The sequence below is a fragment of the Myodes glareolus genome, chromosome X (assembly GCF_982192425.1).
Source record: "Myodes glareolus chromosome X, mMyoGla1.1, whole genome shotgun sequence".
Taxonomy (NCBI): Eukaryota; Metazoa; Chordata; class Mammalia; order Rodentia; family Cricetidae; genus Myodes; species Myodes glareolus.
The window spans coordinates 112,708,541-112,725,401 of NC_142053.1; the positions used below are offsets into that span (position 1 = coordinate 112,708,541).

General features: G+C 42.0%; 1 protein-coding gene across 4 annotated transcripts in view; it reads right to left on the bottom strand.

The window, feature by feature from the left end:
• Asb9 (ankyrin repeat and SOCS box containing 9) overlaps nucleotides 1-15,602 on the bottom strand; it is a 39,192-nt gene extending 23,590 nt beyond the window's left edge. The window contains exons 1-2 of one of the 4 annotated variants that reach the window (XM_048446185.2): nucleotides 15,509-15,602; nucleotides 6,585-6,798 (exon numbers count right to left, since the gene is read on the bottom strand). In XM_048446185.2, coding sequence (XP_048302142.1) covers nucleotides 6,585-6,666 — 82 coding nt within the window. In that variant the 5' untranslated portion in view covers nucleotides 6,667-6,798; nucleotides 15,509-15,602. Of the gene's footprint in view, nucleotides 1-6,584; nucleotides 6,799-6,913; nucleotides 7,109-15,508 lie in introns of those variants that run through there. The other 3 variants (XM_085684550.2, XM_048446186.2, XM_085684549.1) reach the window with 3 other exon arrangements.
• Between the last annotated feature and the right edge of the window lie 1,259 nt (nucleotides 15,603-16,861).

Here is a 16,861-nt window from a genome sequence, read left to right on the forward strand (position 1 = left end):
ATATCTACATCTGGTTAGTTAGTGAACATCTTCATTGAGCTAAAACTTACATATGATCTGCCCATTGGAAGTATATATAACCCAATGCTTTTAATTATAAATACAGAATTGTGCAACCAACACCACAATCGATCTCGGGCCATTTTCATTACCTTGTGAAGAAGCCTCACGGCCATTAACATTCACTAGATATCTGCACCTGCCCCAACTCCTGAAAACTATTGATCTGTTTCTTGTCTTTAAGGATTTGCCTATTCTAGACAGTTCTTCTAAGTGAAATTGCATGTTATGTGGTTCTTTGGAACTGACGCCTTTAATTCAGTATGCTCTAAGCTGCGTCCACCCTGTAGCATGTATTAGCACTTCATCCCGTCTTTAGTCAGATAACTATTGTTATAGATAGACTACATTTTATTGACTCATTCACCAGGTGAAGCAAATTTGTGTTGTTTCCACTTTGGGGCTAGAAATAATGTTGTTATAAACATTCTTGTCTACCTTTGGGATAGATGTATATTTTCAATTGTTTGTGTCTACCCGCCCCACACAAAAATGAGACTTATGTTTAGCCTCTTGAGAGTACTTTCCAAAGTACTTTCCAAATCCTACCATGTATTTCCATCAACAATAGACAGGGGTTACCCTTCTAACTCCAAAGCCATTTTGATATAACATTTGTTAAGCTCGTGCTTCTGCCCAGAAGAAAAACATAGGTCTAAGCTTAGCCTAAACCTTTCTTAAGTGCATACGAGGCCTCTACTCTTAGCATATCTCAGAACAGCGGAGTATGTAAAAACCTAAATATTGATACTGGTAAGAGTAACACATTAACACTTTTCTAGCATTGACACAGCACAGACTACACATGCAAGGGGGAGGAAGGGAGAGATGGAAGGAGGGGATGAGGGGGAGAAAGTGAGGACAAATCAAACACCATCATGTTGCAGCATAGAAATAATCCACACACCCTTTGCTCTATAAAACACGGGAAGGAAGGCTAAGTTTTGTTCCGTGTGACAGTCAACTCAGGAAAGACCTAGAACACCCTTCTCCAGGAGTTTCCAAGACACATGTCTGAAGTAAGCAATGAGCTACAGGCTCAATGTATGGCCCATAAAATCCGAAGGCAACCTCACCCACTTCCTGACAACTGTCAACTAGAAAGAACAGAACAAGCAGAAGAGGGGACTATGTTCCTATCAGACCATGGACGGTGGTCCTGGTAGAAGACTATCCATGAGATAACGGGGAGACTCAAGGCCACAATACCTCTTTTACATCAACTCCACCACAGTCTTTGAAATTCGAGAGTCATTGTACGCAACAGATTGTACACACTCTTGGCATATTGAATACTCATTAATAGCATTTGTTCAACTATGGTCTATATCTGGTTTTACAGCCAAAAACAAAATGGATGCCAAATGAGGTCGCTGATAACAGCATGGATCCAGCATTGTAGCTTATGAGTGAACTAACGCTGGAAACACTCAAGACAAAACTACTCCACGAGTCCTCCAATTAGTGCCATTAAACTTATCCGAGAAAAGGAGAGCGTCTCTATCAAGCCCGTGGCACATTAGGAAGGTTGTCGTTTCACTGTTATTGTGCTTTCTGGAACAATTTCTAAGATTTCCATTATTTCAGGAGAGATTTAAAGTGCACTAATTGCTGCATTCTGAAAAGAGCTATTAAAAAAGCTCAAAGAACTCTGGTAAATGTGGGGCAGGAGCATAAATCTGTCCACGTTAGGAAACATCTCACAAGGTCAAAAGTGGGAGGAGGGAGTTGCTCTAAAGAGACTGGAGTATCTGGAACGTGGCAAAGGCAGATTTGGTGGCATGAGCCCATACTACAGCATTGGAGAAGAATTCTGATTATGGGAGGGTGGAGCGAACATGAATCCTGTTGGGCAAGATGGTCATATCTATTCCATCCATTATCCACCCCCTTTTCCTCCCCTCTTCCCCTCTTCCCCATCTCTGGACCCTCCTCCCTTCTGCTCTCCACAATTTCACACTATTGCCTCTTCTGTTTACACAGAGAGGACACCCTCGGAGCATCCTCTGCCAAGTTGCCACAATATCTTAAAGTAACCAACCCATCGGCAGAGAAAAACTACGTCCTTTCTATGTGCATTCTTGCCTGCTTTCTGCTTAAATGTGAAAATTCTCTTCTAATAGGATGGGTTCCATCTTGTAAAGAAAGAATTCCCTACAGATGTATGAGCTTCCTGTCTAACAAACAAATGAAAACCCACTTGTGCCAGAGAGAAGGCTCAGCAGGTAAAGATACTTGCCACCAAGCCTAATGGCCTGAGTTTAATCCCCGGGGTCCACGTGGTGGAAGGAGAGACCCAATGCCCACAAATTGTCCTTGGGACCTCCACAGGCACACACTCACACACATACAAAAGTACTAAATCTAAAAAAATATGTTGCTTTAAACTTATGGAGAGATACTAATAAATGGAGGATAGATGGAATTAGGGAGGTTAATTTTCCCTTCAATGTACTTTGTGAAGTGTTTACAAGCAATGTGAGTTAGTTTCCTAAAATTCTGTGACAAACTACATCAAACTAGGTGGCTTAAGACAATTGGAATGTATTCTCTTGCTGTTGTCGAGGCTGGGAGTCTAAATGAAGCCTGACAGTTTCAGCAAGGACACGCCCTTTCCAAGTCTCAGGAAGGAATCCCTCCTCTCCTTCTCTAGCTTCTAATACTGGACATCCATCCTTGGCTTCCCTTGGTTCGTAGATGCCTTCCTTTAATTTCTGCCCCTGCCTCATATCAGTCTCTCTGAATGTTCCCTCTCCTTTTCTTATTGAAACACCAGTCTTCAGGGATTAAGGATCCAAGCCATGCCAGTGAGGCTTTGTTTTAGTGATTATACCTGCAGCCACTCAATTTATCAATAGCAGTCTCTTCTTGAAGTGCAAAGCCAAGTTAGGATTTCAAAGTATCTTTTGGGAGGTACAACTCAGTTCCTAACAAAGTACTTTCAGGGGAGGAATGGTATTCTTTCCCTGTCCCTGGGACAGCAAACTCAAGCATTAACTAAATCTCTGGAAAGAACTGGCTCTCCATCTTCCCATCCTTTTCTCCCTTCCTTGAGAGAAAGGAGCAGAGAAAAGGACTCCTACCCGGTCCTAGACTTCCCTCTGATGTGTCCTTGAGCCAGCTGGTACCTACAACTGAGCTGAGTGTCTTGGAGCCAACTTTGGAAACAACATTCTGAATGTTCCTCATTCCACACTTTACCAAGGTCAAGGCCTCAGAAGTGTAAACAAATGTAACAAGTTACTGCTGTGGGGTGGTTTTTAACCCCTGGTGCAAAGCAGAGAGCAAAATATGTCTATTAGGGAAGAGGGGGAAAAAACCTAGGAGGGCTGCATGGGTGCAATGGTTCTGTTGGGTGTGGAAGGTGGGAGGGAGTTTGTCATCCTGGATCAAAGAAGGAGGAGGTAAGCAAGCAGCTATGTCCAAGTGTCTGGGCATCTATCCTGTGATTCTTGTGTCTTTGAAAGCTGCTAACCCTTTAGGCTGCATGGACTAGTAGCATCAGAAGTCCCATTCTGCTTTTCTGCTCAACTTAATGATTCCACATCCTTGATGCCCCCAGGTGCCAGTTCTTGGCCACTGGAAAATTTCTCCATTCCCTGGGTTTCAGCCACAAGCCCTCCGCAGAACATTCTGAGGCTTCTTGTACTCAACCTGCATTCATTTCCAACTTTAGCCCCCATAGCATCAGGCTTTGTGGATTCATTCGTTTCTGTCCAAAATAGAACTCTGGCGAGCTAGGGAGAGTGTCAACTTATTAAAAAGCGTGCCACATAAGAATGAGGACATGAGTTCAAATCCACAGCATCCACATTAAAAAAAAATTCAGCAATGTGTCTACAATCCCAGTGCTGGGTGATGGTTGTGAAGAGAATCCCTGGAGCTCTCTAGCCAGCCGTACTTAATTGGCAAGCTCCAAGCTCAGTGAGAGACCATGACCCAAAAAAATTAAGGCAAAGAGAGTATTTAATGATGACACACAACACTGACCTCTGACCTTCGCACACACATACATGCATATATACATGCACACCCATATGTACGCATACAGGAACATGGACATATAACATAGCTAGAGGGAGAGAACTCTGCATCCTTCGTCACCCCACTCCAAAGCCAGCACCCTTTCAAACTTGCCTCTTATCTAGCTCTGTCAAACCTAACTGAGGTTGAAAACGTCACAATTTAGGATGCTTTCTCTTGGTTTGCCACAATAGTGCATCAAGCTGCACAATATGATTTCTCTTTTCTTTAAAATTAAAGCCTTTTCTCCATCTTTTCTTTAGTCTGACCTAGGTATCAGCTATATGCTGGGATTTGTACCGTGGTTCTTTTAGTTTTAAGGGTTTTTTGTTTTTCTGAGACAGGATTTCACTGTAGCTTTGGAACCTGTCCTGGAACTAGCTCTTGTAGACCAGGCTGGCCTCCAATTCACAGAGATCCGCCTGCTTCTGCCTCCCGAGTGCTGGGATTAAAAGAGTATGCCACCACTGCCTGATTTTGTGCAGTGGTTCTTAAAGCATGGACCCTGACAATCCCTGTCAGCATCACTTAGGACCTGTTGAGAATGAAGATACCCAGACTTCACCGCAGTCCTATCACTTCCTCAGAAGCAGTGTCACCCTTCCTATTAGCAACTCTTCTCAGATGCTGAGGGATGTGGAACCAGTGAACTAGTTTGTTGCCATAATCTATCCTAACTTGAAGTTATTAACCTATCCTAACTTGGAGGCATTAATATACTCATAGTCTTCATTATCAACAGGTCTCTGCTTCAGAACCATCAAGGACTTCCAGTTCCCCAACTCGCAAAGCCTAAACCACTTCACATAGCTTTGAAAGCTTTCTCATCCAGTGGCAGTGGAGATGGCTCAGTGAATAAACTGCCTTCTAAGGATCTGAGTTCAGATCCCCAACATCCAGGGAAAAAGCCAGGCATGGGAGCAGACACTTTTATCCCCAGTACTAGAGGAGCAAGGACAGCACATCCTGGGGGCTCACTGGCCATCCAGTCTTGCCAAAACGTATACTCCAGGTTCAATGAGAAACAGACAGTCTCCAAGGAACAAGATAGAGAGCAGTAGAGAAATATACCCAATGTTGGCCTGTGCCCGCCACCTTCACATGCAGGTATATAGTGCATGCACTCACTTTCATGTTCACACACACACACGTGTGTGCTTCATCATCCAGTTCCGTCTCTCCAAATTAATTCTCACAAAATTGACTCCAAGGTACTCCCGTCCTAGCTGGAACAGCCGGCAGCATATCGTCTTGGAGAAAGTGGCTAGTTCTTCTCCCCACATACAAACAAATCTAAAAGCAGAAGCCTCTGCTGTGGAGTGACTGTTCAGAATGCTCCTGAATTCGCCGTTTCCAACAACGAGAGGATCCGTGCTTTATAGTTATCAACCCCCCCTTTTTTTGACAGTGAATCTCAATGCCACTCGACCTCCCTACTACTCCTAGTGTGTGCTCTATACATTCTAATAAATTCAGCTCTGTCTTCGTGTATGGATGCTCTGCTCAGCACTGAGGGCTGACACAGTTTGCAAGGAAAATTGCAAAGAAGAATGTGCAGGCCTCCTCAATCAGAGATGGAAGGCATCTGTGCTGTCTACCTTCTATCGTTTTCCCTTTACATACCGGGGCAGAAAGACAGTATTAAGTCCTAGGGGACTTTAGAACCCCTGTTTATTGTCCTTCTGGTAGACAAGTGTTTTGGGCAGCCCACCAGTGAACTGAATGTAATACTGTCTCCTTGAACGGTTAGGCCCAGAATTGCTTCATCTTGAACCTGCTGAGTGCTAACAGAGGAGTGACAGCGAGTGACTTCATGAGACTCTCCACCAACCAACGTGCAGTGTGTCACTCAACAGGTGCATTTCACACCTGTGGGAAACCCTTCAGTATTTTCTAAGTCTCCTTTCTAATGTCAATCAATCAGCCAGCATCCCTGACAAGCCCAGCCTCACCAAATATGAAATGTCTAGGAGAATTTTTAACAAAAAGAAGTGTTTTAGCAATTTAAATGCTCCTATAGGACCCAATAATGGTGATGCACATATACATGCATACATACACACACACACACACACACACACACACACACACCTGTAATCTCAGAACTTCAGAGGCTGAGACAAGAGGATAATGAGTTTAAGGCCAACCTGGACCGCACAGGAGACCAAACCCCTGCTGTTTATAAGTAACTCTTCAACCTCCTATTTAATAAGTAATACATCTAACCCACAAAAGAATGATTCCTTGCTGCAAAACTTTTCACCTAGAAAATGCCCCTAGATAATTCAATTTTGTTTCACCTTTATGACTCTACAGATAAAGGTAGATTTTTAAATAACCACATTAGGGATGCAGACTAGGACCCTATGGATGAACGTCTATCTAGTAGCTGCCCTATGGGTATCCCACAGAAAGACCCACTGACATAGTCAATATCTCTTCTCTCTCCTGACATTAGCCAATCTCCCGAGCACTCCGAGTTCACGTCTTCCATGACTCACCCCCCATCAATGGGTTTGAAAGGAATCTGAGGTGAGGAGAGCCTCCTGGCTTGTCACTCCTGCCCCCTTGTTCACCGTCCATGGTACTCTCGTAGGCCAGCAAACTCCGTTCCACTTCAGTTGCTCAGGAAAACCCGAACGACATGCTCCTGGTGTCCCTGGGAATTTCCAGTTCTGTGGTTGGCTGAACTGCACACGTCCTGGTCCAGGCAGTCTGCAGCAGAGAACAGCACAGGCAGGGCTATGTGAGTACTACCTGTGGTCAAACAGATTCGACACATACACACACACACACACTGCATACCACACATGCATACACACACACGTACACTCCACCTAGCAGGCTGGAGACTGGCCAAAGTCCACAACAGCCCCCCCCAGACCTCAAGTCTGCAAAGCTGCTGATGTCACGCCCCTTTCTTTTCTAAACTGAGACCAATCAGGGAGCAAGCTTTAAAGTTTATAGAGAAAGAAATTTATACTTTGTAACTTTTGGATAGTGAAGGGAGCTGGGTGGCTGTGTAGGAGGCCGCTGTTCAAACTCCTGAGATCTGTTTGCTACTTCAGGGCGTCTCAGACAAGCCCCAGCATCCAAGAACCGAGACAGCTGCTTTTGCAAGAGCTCAGAGGAACTGCTCGCATGGACCATGTACAGCCCAGCCTGGCCATCTGCACATGTGGTTTCAATTTTGCTGGGAGTGTCTTATGGAAAAATGTGTCTGTATGTTACAAAAATGCAAGGGGTAGAGGTGGAGAGGGACAGAAAGGACTTGCTTTCCTCTTTGGGGGGCTGCAAGTTCATGCCATGTCCTATGTTGCCCTTCCTGTACACACTTTAGTTTTACCTGTATATAACTGCTGGGTGGCTGAGGTTAGAGAAATGGATCACAGGTGTGAATGAGACCCACTGTCTTTCAATTGCCGGTTGGGAAGAGAGCTGTTTTGTTAAGGTCCGCTCAGTTGGCCGACACGAGGATTTAGGCTTTCAGTACAAGTGACTTTTCTATTTCCACTTTTCATCCCGGGTGCTGGTTCCAGGCAATCACTCATATGGCCACCGTCAATGGGTTTGAAAGGAGCCTGGTGTAAGCAGAGCCTCCTGGCCTCAGTGGCTTGCTGCTTTTCCTGCCCCGCATCTATTCACCATCTGTGACATTCTCCGGCACCAAGAAACTACATGCTCCACATCACTTGCTCAGGAAAGATCCCCACTTTCCTTCTCCTCCAGGTTGAAGAGACTATCTTATCCCCAAAAGTCTCTGAGCTACTCTCAAGGACAGGCTGGCTTCCAAACGCTAGAGATTTGTTTGTTTGAGATGTTTGGGTTCTCAGTTGAAACATTTTGTAACTAGTTGTAACCACTGCGTGCTGTTTGTTTGCTTTTTCAGATAAAAGATGGCTCTGTGGTTCAGGCTGACCTTGAGCACACTGTGTACGTAGTCAGGCAAGCCTCTAACCAGTAGCAAACCTGCCTCCACATCCAGAGTGCTAAGATTACAGGTGTGCATTGTGGCACCCGGCGGCATCCTTCATATTTTTAATGCATTTCTGTGCATACGTACACTTACCCTTGTACGTCTTTAGTAATTTTACTATCATCCTGTCCTATAGATTTTACTTTTAGTCTGGAAAGCTTTCTATTGTCCCATATATAGATATATTCATTTCTTTATTCTCCACTGCATTTGACATTGTGATAAAAGTATTTCCTTGTGCCTGGTGGTCATGGTACATGCTTTTAATGCACGTGGGAGGCAGAGGCAGGTGGATCTCTGTAAGATAAAGGCCAGACTGGTCTACAGAATGAGTTCCAGGACAGCCAGGGTTACGCAGAGAAATCCTGTCTTGAAATATAAAAAAAGAGCATTTCCTTGTTCCCCAATGATGCTAGCAGGATGTGACCATTAGGACTGTGAGATACACATTGTAAGCAGTTTCTGCACACATTGTTTTGGGCCTATCTGCAAGCTTCTCTAGTGGAGAGATTCCAAAGAATGGAAATACTAACTAAAGATTACATTCTTATGGGGCTGGAGAGAACCAGAGTTTGGTTCCCAATGTCCACATCAGGCAGTTCACAACTGCCTGCAACTCTCATAGGTTGAAAGGTCCGAGTCCACTTCCGGGTTTGAAAACCTGCCCAACCCCACCAATCTCTGATCTCATCCCTGAGCTCAAACCCACCAATCCTGAGCTCAAAAACCCATCAATCCCTGAACTCAAACCCACCAGTCCCTGATCTTGAAACCCCGCCAGTTCTCGGGTTTGGCTTGAAATCTCACCAATCCCTACTCTGGAAATCACCCTGGAGAACTCCTCCCCAAAGAAAGCCTACATTAGCCTACCTCCTGCTCAGTTCCCTGTTGCCTGAGCAGATGTAGGCACCCTCATGCATCTTTCTCAATAAATCTCCTACATGAGGTTTGATATGTGTGACATGACTTTGTAGTATTCCTTGGCCCCCAACTGCCAGGATCCCTTTCCCTTCAGAGCTGTAACACTTGTGTTGGAGAAACCTTTCCCCTCAGAGCTGTAACCCACCCCCAGCTCCAAGGCCCTGTTCTCGCCTCTCTTGTCATTCATGTTCAAATACCCACACATAGACACACATATACATCTAAATTTAAAAACTTAAAAATAAATCTTTTTAAAAGTATGTTCTTACACATATAATAAATTAAATGAAACCAAAGACATACACATACATAGCTGGACACAAGTAAATATAGGAAACTTAAAAAGATCAGTAGATTACATGAATGTTTTCTTTTTTTTCAGCACGTATGTGTATGTTGTGTGTATGTTGTGTGCATGCATGTGTTCATGTGTGGGGGTAAATGTATATGTGTGTACATGCACATATGGAAGTCAGAGATTGACGTTAGGTACCTTTCTTGGTTGCTTTGCATTGGTTCAGAGTCTCCCACTTGAACCCAAAGCTCATCAATTCAGCTAGGGTTGACAGTCAGCCTGCGCTAGGGATCCTCTATCATCACCTACCAAACACTGGAAGTACAGGTAAACCTCCATATCTGCATGGGCTTTATATGTGAGCTGGAGATCTGAACTCAGATCCTCATACTTGTATGACAACCACATTACCCAATGAGCCATCTATCTGCCCGGGCCATGGATGTTGACTTCCGATGGGGATGTGTTACCATACCATCGCAAAGAGGTCTCATCTTCCCACTGAGGCAGGCTCGGTGCACAGGAGAGCTTGTTTCCTTATTTCTTGGAACTATACATGAAGCTGTAATTTTCTCAATAAAAGTTTTAGTTTTAAAGAGTGGCTGCTCATTGAAAATTGGGATAAATGCAGCCAAAATGCTTACCATCTCTGGTTTCAGAATTTACAGGGAAGGTGGTACGCATGCAAATCTTCCAGTGCTGTATCAGCAGAGACATGCAGAACAGTAAACGGATTTGGCAGAGAGTGAAAAGTTTACTTCCAACATAGAAGGCCGAGGAGGGGTTTAAACAGAGGGCTATCTTGGGGCAGCTGGATACTATTACCATCTGTTCCCACTAAAATCTTCAGAGTCCAACTTTCTTGCATTTAATTCAGTTTGAATAAGATGCTATTTTCCCACAGTCAAATCTAAGTTTCAAAATGGCAGAAAAGAACATTTCCAGGTTGTCGCACTTGGGAAGGAATTTACCAGCATTGAATCCTCTCATTGTATTTACTATGATAGGCACTGCTAGCAAATAAGATGGGAGCTGGACTTCCAACTGCTTGATAATAGTTCCCTACAAGAAAGCTGCATGCATTTTAGAGATCTATTATGATAAAAAATTGAACTGCATACATACATGTATGAGCTATGACTATCGAAAATAAGATGACTGACCATAAGCCATAAGAGATCAATAGTGTTAGTAAGTCATAGTGAGCCCTTGTGCCCATCAGTGTATGTGTGTACCTGTGTGTGTGTGTGTGTGTGTGTGCACGCGCGCGCACGCGCTTGCACGTGCGCATGTGCTTATGTTCAGTGAAATTTGGCAGGGTCATACTCATTCCTTCCAAGTGGCATTGTTTACAGGAGATGGTGTCTGTGCCCCCATCTTCACTTAGATAATCAAATCACATCTCACTTACAGATTACTAGCTCATTTACCTCTGAGAATATGGGGGTTCTTGAAAGTCACCACCAACGGCTCACCCCTGAAATCTCAGGTTGGAGGAGGCTGAGGTGGAAGGATTCCCACATTCGAGGCCTGAATTGGCTATTTAGTAAGTACGAGGTCAAGACTGCATAGCAAAGTCCTATCTCAAGATCGAAGAAAAACAAATAGACATAAGCTGGGACTGAAGCTGAGGAGCAGGGGAGCCTTCTAATCAGTCAAGGTTGATGCAGAAGCAATCAGCCAGCAATGTTCCTAGTGCAAATCCTTTAGGCACCCAGAGGCACTCGACTTCTCTAATTTGGAATTACCTGCTTCTCGGCAAAGTTTCTATCATTCTGTTGTTGACAAAAGTGCTGCAAGCCGAGAACTCTGGTGTTTCTTTAGACAGCACTCAGCCCTTCCTGTCCGTGAAGGAGTACCATAAGAGTCAAACAAGAACATAATTTTAAATAACATAATGGAGTATTCTTGAGGTGAACTCAAATGGTAAAATTGCCTATGTAACCCTGGGACTGGACTCTTAAAACTGTACCAGTAGGTCTGTTCTGTTTCGTTTAATTTAATAACCAGCGAGGTTGCTTTGTTCTACATGTACGTGCATGGATGTGAAACCAGAGAAGGAAGGGCATAGGGGAAGAATTGGAGGAAAAGGAGAGTCAATTGGATCCAAAAACATTATATTCCTGCATGAATGTTTAAAAAAGTCACTGCATAAAAGTTAAGAAAAGATAAAAAAAATGTTTGATCATAAAAAAGCAAGGGCGCAAAAGACAGAAGTGAAAATGAAGAGCTTTCTAGAATAGAGAAGAATAAAGATTCTTGATGACTGACTGATCTTTAATGGAATCTTGAATGGTGAAACAAGACAGAAAAAGCGTAGTGTCCCAAACGTGGAAGGGTACATCTGCCTGCGGGGTACACTGTAGCGCACCGTATCTTTCCTCCTCCCTCTCATTACTGCTCTGAGGTCTGGGAGAGAACCTCTGGGTTCTTGGGAAACATATTATGGAGTACTGGGGCAGAGCTAGATGAGACTGTAAGGCCAAGGAAGAAGTGTGCCAGCTCCACTCCTTCCACACGTAGGAAAAGGTTGATGAATTCCCTCTCCCTGGAGCAACAACCTGGGATCTTCTTTACTGTCATTTGGGAATATAAATGTGACTCTGCACATTGCACAATAATGAAGAATCATAAATAACAAACAACAGCCTATCTTGCTTAAGTTATTTTTTATATTTTGATTATTGTAGGTTCTTTGCTTTAGTATAGAATTTTTTAAAAAAAACTATACTATAGAATTTACCTTGGAAATTGGCTTCTTTTTTGTTCCCACTTAGATATGTGAGATGGCTCAGCTCATAAAAGGTGATTGCTACCAAGCTTGATGATCTGAGTTCAATCCTAGCGAACCACACTGTGGAAGTAGGAAAACAACTTCCAGCAAGTTGCCATATATGGCAGGGGGTGCATGCATGTGCATGTGTGTATACAAGTGAGAATACAAACACGAAATAAATAATTGCTTTTCAACCTCTATTTTTTGCCCCCTCACCTTTTCTTAACCCTAGCTGTGGTGAATGATCCTAATGTCTGCAACTTACAAATAGTTCAGAATGATCCTAATGTCTGCAACTTACAAATAGTTCATTTAAAATATATGTATAAGTACTAATATATATATATGTTTATATATGTGTTTATATGTGTTATATATATGATTCTACATATATTATGCAGAGGCGTGTATGTATGTGCATATGTATATGGAGTTGCATATATGTGTTTTATGCATTTATGAATACATCTGGAGAAGCCACCATGTTAAAATGAAAACATTTAGTGAAGTAAGGTAATGAATCCAAAGACATTTGTTGAGTTATCCTTGCAATTCTTGTGCAAGCTAGAAGCTTCTCAAGATAGCATTGTAGGTGTGGGTGAGATAGCAAAATTGATAAATAGAAGTTAAAACCTGGTACACATTCTTCACAAGTTAAACTGGTTAATTTGTGTGACCAATGTATTCATTGTGATATGAGATTGTCTAAAGAAAGGGTAAAATACATTCTGCATTCAAGCAAGTGCAGACCTTGGCCGTTATTTGCTGTGAAAAAAAAATGAAGTCCTTCAGTATGAAGAACATCTGCCTCGGATATACTGTGTCTAGTCTGTAATTCCTTCCTCAGCATGGCAGCTTCAGGCCATATTTCTGAAATGCTGAAAAAAAAAGCTATGCTGTTTGCATCCAGTGCATGTATGTTCTCCATGATGAACATTGTTACCACAAATAAAGCAATCATACATGAACCCATCTGCACTTGCAGATACACTATTAGAAGTATGGGGGGCAAGAATGACTTTAGGAGAAACACATTATGATTGCTAATATGGTCAAATTCCTAGGGATTATAAACAGTTAGAGGACAAGGTTCTGGGCCTGTGTATGAAGGAGCTTCTAGACTGGGTTAACTGAGACAGGAAATCCGCCCAAATGTGAGCAGCACCATTCCCCGATTAGAGTCCTGGGCTGAATGAACAACATGACGAAAGTGAATGGAGCAGCAGCATCTACCTCTTTCTGCCAAGCCTTTGCTCCCATACTGCGCTGTCTCAAACTGTGAGTCAAAACAGTTCCTTCCTCCCTTACGTTGTTTTTGTTAACTTATTTTACTAAAGCAACCAGAAAAGTAGCTAACATATACATCTTCAATAAAATGTGAACAAAATATTAGAGATGTTGAATGAACTCTGCAAATGTGCGAATGAATAACTTCAAGATCTTGAAAGCATTGGGATTTAAAACCATCAAGGAATACTGGCAAACTTCCTTTTAAAAATAATATGGTTCTGGGCATAATGGTGCACACCTTTAATCACCACACTCAGGAAGCAGAGGCAGGCAGATCTCTGTGAGTTCAAGGCCAGCCTAGTCTATAAAACAAGCTCCAAGACAGCCAGAGATATATAGAGAGACCCTGCCTAAAATAATAATAGTAATAATAATAAATGTAGCAATACAAATAGTGAATTACTTAATCAAATAAATGAAAGGCATATCAGATGTATATCTACATAGATATAGACAGATATTTATCCATATGTATATACATACATGCATATAGAGAGAGATAGGTAATATCAGGTTATGAGAAGCTTTTCCCCACTGTTAAAAATGTACCTTAGTGATACAGTGCTTCCCTAGCATCCACGAGGCATTAGTATTCATCCCTAAGTCTGAAAAATAACTTTTTCCCTGAAAATTATTCTTTGTGCATACATTTAAATTTTTAACTATTGCTTTAATTATTTTAATATGTAAAGCTTACATCTATAAAATGCAAAAGAAGTTGTCTTGGTCAGGGTTACTATTCCTAAGATAAAACATCATAAACAAGCAAGTTGGGGCGGGAAAGGTTTGTTTGGCTTGCACCTCCATATCACTGTTTGTCATTGATGGAAGTCAGGACAGAAGGCAAGATTTGATGCAAAGACCGTGAAGGAGTGTTGCCTACTGGCTTGCTATCTTATAGAACTCAACCTGCTATCTTATAGAACTCAGGACCATGATCCCCGGGATGGCACCATCCTCGGTGTTACCACCACATCAATTGCCAATTAAGAAGATGTCTTACAGGCTTGAAACAACCTGATATTATGATGGCTCCCTCTCTGAAGATTGTAGTTTGTGTCAGGTTGACATAAAACCAGCCAGCACATAAGTCCTTCAAATACTGTGTTGAACAAAGCAAACACAGATTTATAAAGTAAAAGACCGAAAGCTGGAGTGTTGTGATCCAGCTGCCCTCACTCCCCCTGACCAGCAAGGAAACTTCCTTGTGGTCTGTAATTGACAAGGATGTTTGTGTTCTTTCTGGACCGTGGGGCTCCACAGAAGGAGTAGAGGTTTAAAAGGTTGCTGGGTAAAGTAAAGGTTGCTGTTCTTCCACCTGAAAAGAAGAGTCCGTGTCTCAATCCTGGTACCCCCCCACCCCCCCCCCACCCCGCCAGTCTTAGCTATCCAGGCTATCCAGGCTGCACAGGCCGAGGCACTGGAGAAGTTCTAAGGAAGAGATATTATCCTTCAAACACTTTTTTTTAAAATTATGAAGAGGTAAGAGCTGGAGAGACGGCTCAGAGAATGCACTTGCTGCTCTTGTAGAAGACCTGGGTTTGGTTCCCAGAACCCACATTGCCAACTTGAAACTTACTCCAGTTCCAGAGGATTCAACCACCTTCTCTGACTGGCACGAGAACCAGGCAAACACATGGTACACATACATACACACAGGCAAAACACTCACACCCATAAATATCTTTTTATTTTATAGAAATAAAGTTTATGTCAATATTATCTATGATAAAAGTAAATTAGAACTAATCTAAACAGCTAACAGTTTGTAATATGATAGGGATTTTAAAAGATAGTACCAAAATGTTTGAAACTTACAAAAACTATTTTCAAAAGGTTTCTGAAAGCAACAGCCATCACAAATAATTTTACAATAGGGTTCCTACTTTCAATCCAAGTAAAAAGGTAAAAGACATACAGTATTCTCTCTTATGCACTGTTTCACTTCCCATGATTTCAGTCGCTTGTGGCCAACTACACTGTGAAACCATTCAATGAAGAAAGTCTGGAAATAATTCACAGGTTTTCAATTGTGCATCATTCAGACCAGCATGTTGAAATTCCTCTTGTTTATACTGCCTAACACATGAACCATCACTCCATATAGTATCTATACTATCCACTCAACCGCTCGTACCCCATCCCCGATATACATTTAAGTTATTACCTTGGTTTTCAAATCAACTGGGATGGTACCACAACCACACAGCTAATGTTCAAGTAACCTGGCTGATGGTGCCCAATGCTATGTCACAATGCCCCCACTGTTCCCTTCGTGTCATCTGCTTACATAGGCATTGGTTGTACCATCTCACATCATCTCAAAGAAATGGAGGGGGAGTACAGCCCAATAAAGTATTCTAGGAGAGGACATATTCAAACCTCTTTATTAGTAGTAGTTTAATTTTATTGTATGCGTTCATCATACACGTTGCCATGCTACACATATACATTTCCACACAATTATACAATATATGTTAGACATATTTCTTACTGTACCTCCCTATCTGCGGTCCTTGTTTTAACCCTTCCTCATCCTGTTAGTCTATTTGTTCCTCTGGTTTATGTGTGTGTGTGTATATATATATATATATATATATATATATATATATGATTTTATGTATATATAGATACTATATATATGATTTTATGTATATATATATACTATATATATATATATATATATATTCTAAGAAGTACAAGTGAGAGAAAACACATGCTTGTCTTAGACTACAAAACAAGTCCTTCAAACCACACAGCTTCATTTCTTTTAATGGCTGGGGAAATGTTTCATTTTATAATTTAAATTTTTATTTTTTCAATAATATATATGACCTACTGAGTCCCTTTAGGGCTTGTGCATATATACAGGAGGTTGGGGCTGACCACTTGGAACAGAATAACCTATCGGGGAGCTGGTCCCTAGCAAAGAGTGATTCCCCTTCTCTCAACAACCATCAGTTGCCTCCAATTTCTCATCTAGGGATAGGACCTTGTGAAATTTCCCCCATCCAGGCTGGAATGTCAGTTGGTGTTATTATGCAGCTCTTGTTTTAGAGACCATAATTTTTAATATTCTTGGGTGCAACTTCCCTGTCATGTCTGGAAGATACTATTCTAGCAGCCAGGGTCCTGGCCCTCTGACTTTTATAATCTTTTCATCCTCTCTCCCATGATTTTCCCTGAACCTTAAGTGTAAGAATTGTGTTATAGTTTATATCAATTGGGTCTGGGCACTCTGCACATACAGCACATTTTTAGCCTATTTTTCTGATGTTAGACACAGTTGTTTATATATTATTATAATTGCTCTATTTTACTATTATTTATTACTGGTAATCTCTTCTACTTAGTTTCTAACATAAACTTTTCATGAGTGTGTAGATATGGGAAAAGCATACAGACTGGGTTCAGAACTACCTATGGTTTAAGGCATCCCCTGGAGACTTGGAATATATATCCTACCAAGAGAGGGAAAGGTGGATTATTGTACTGAAAATACGTTGAAATAAATCACTAA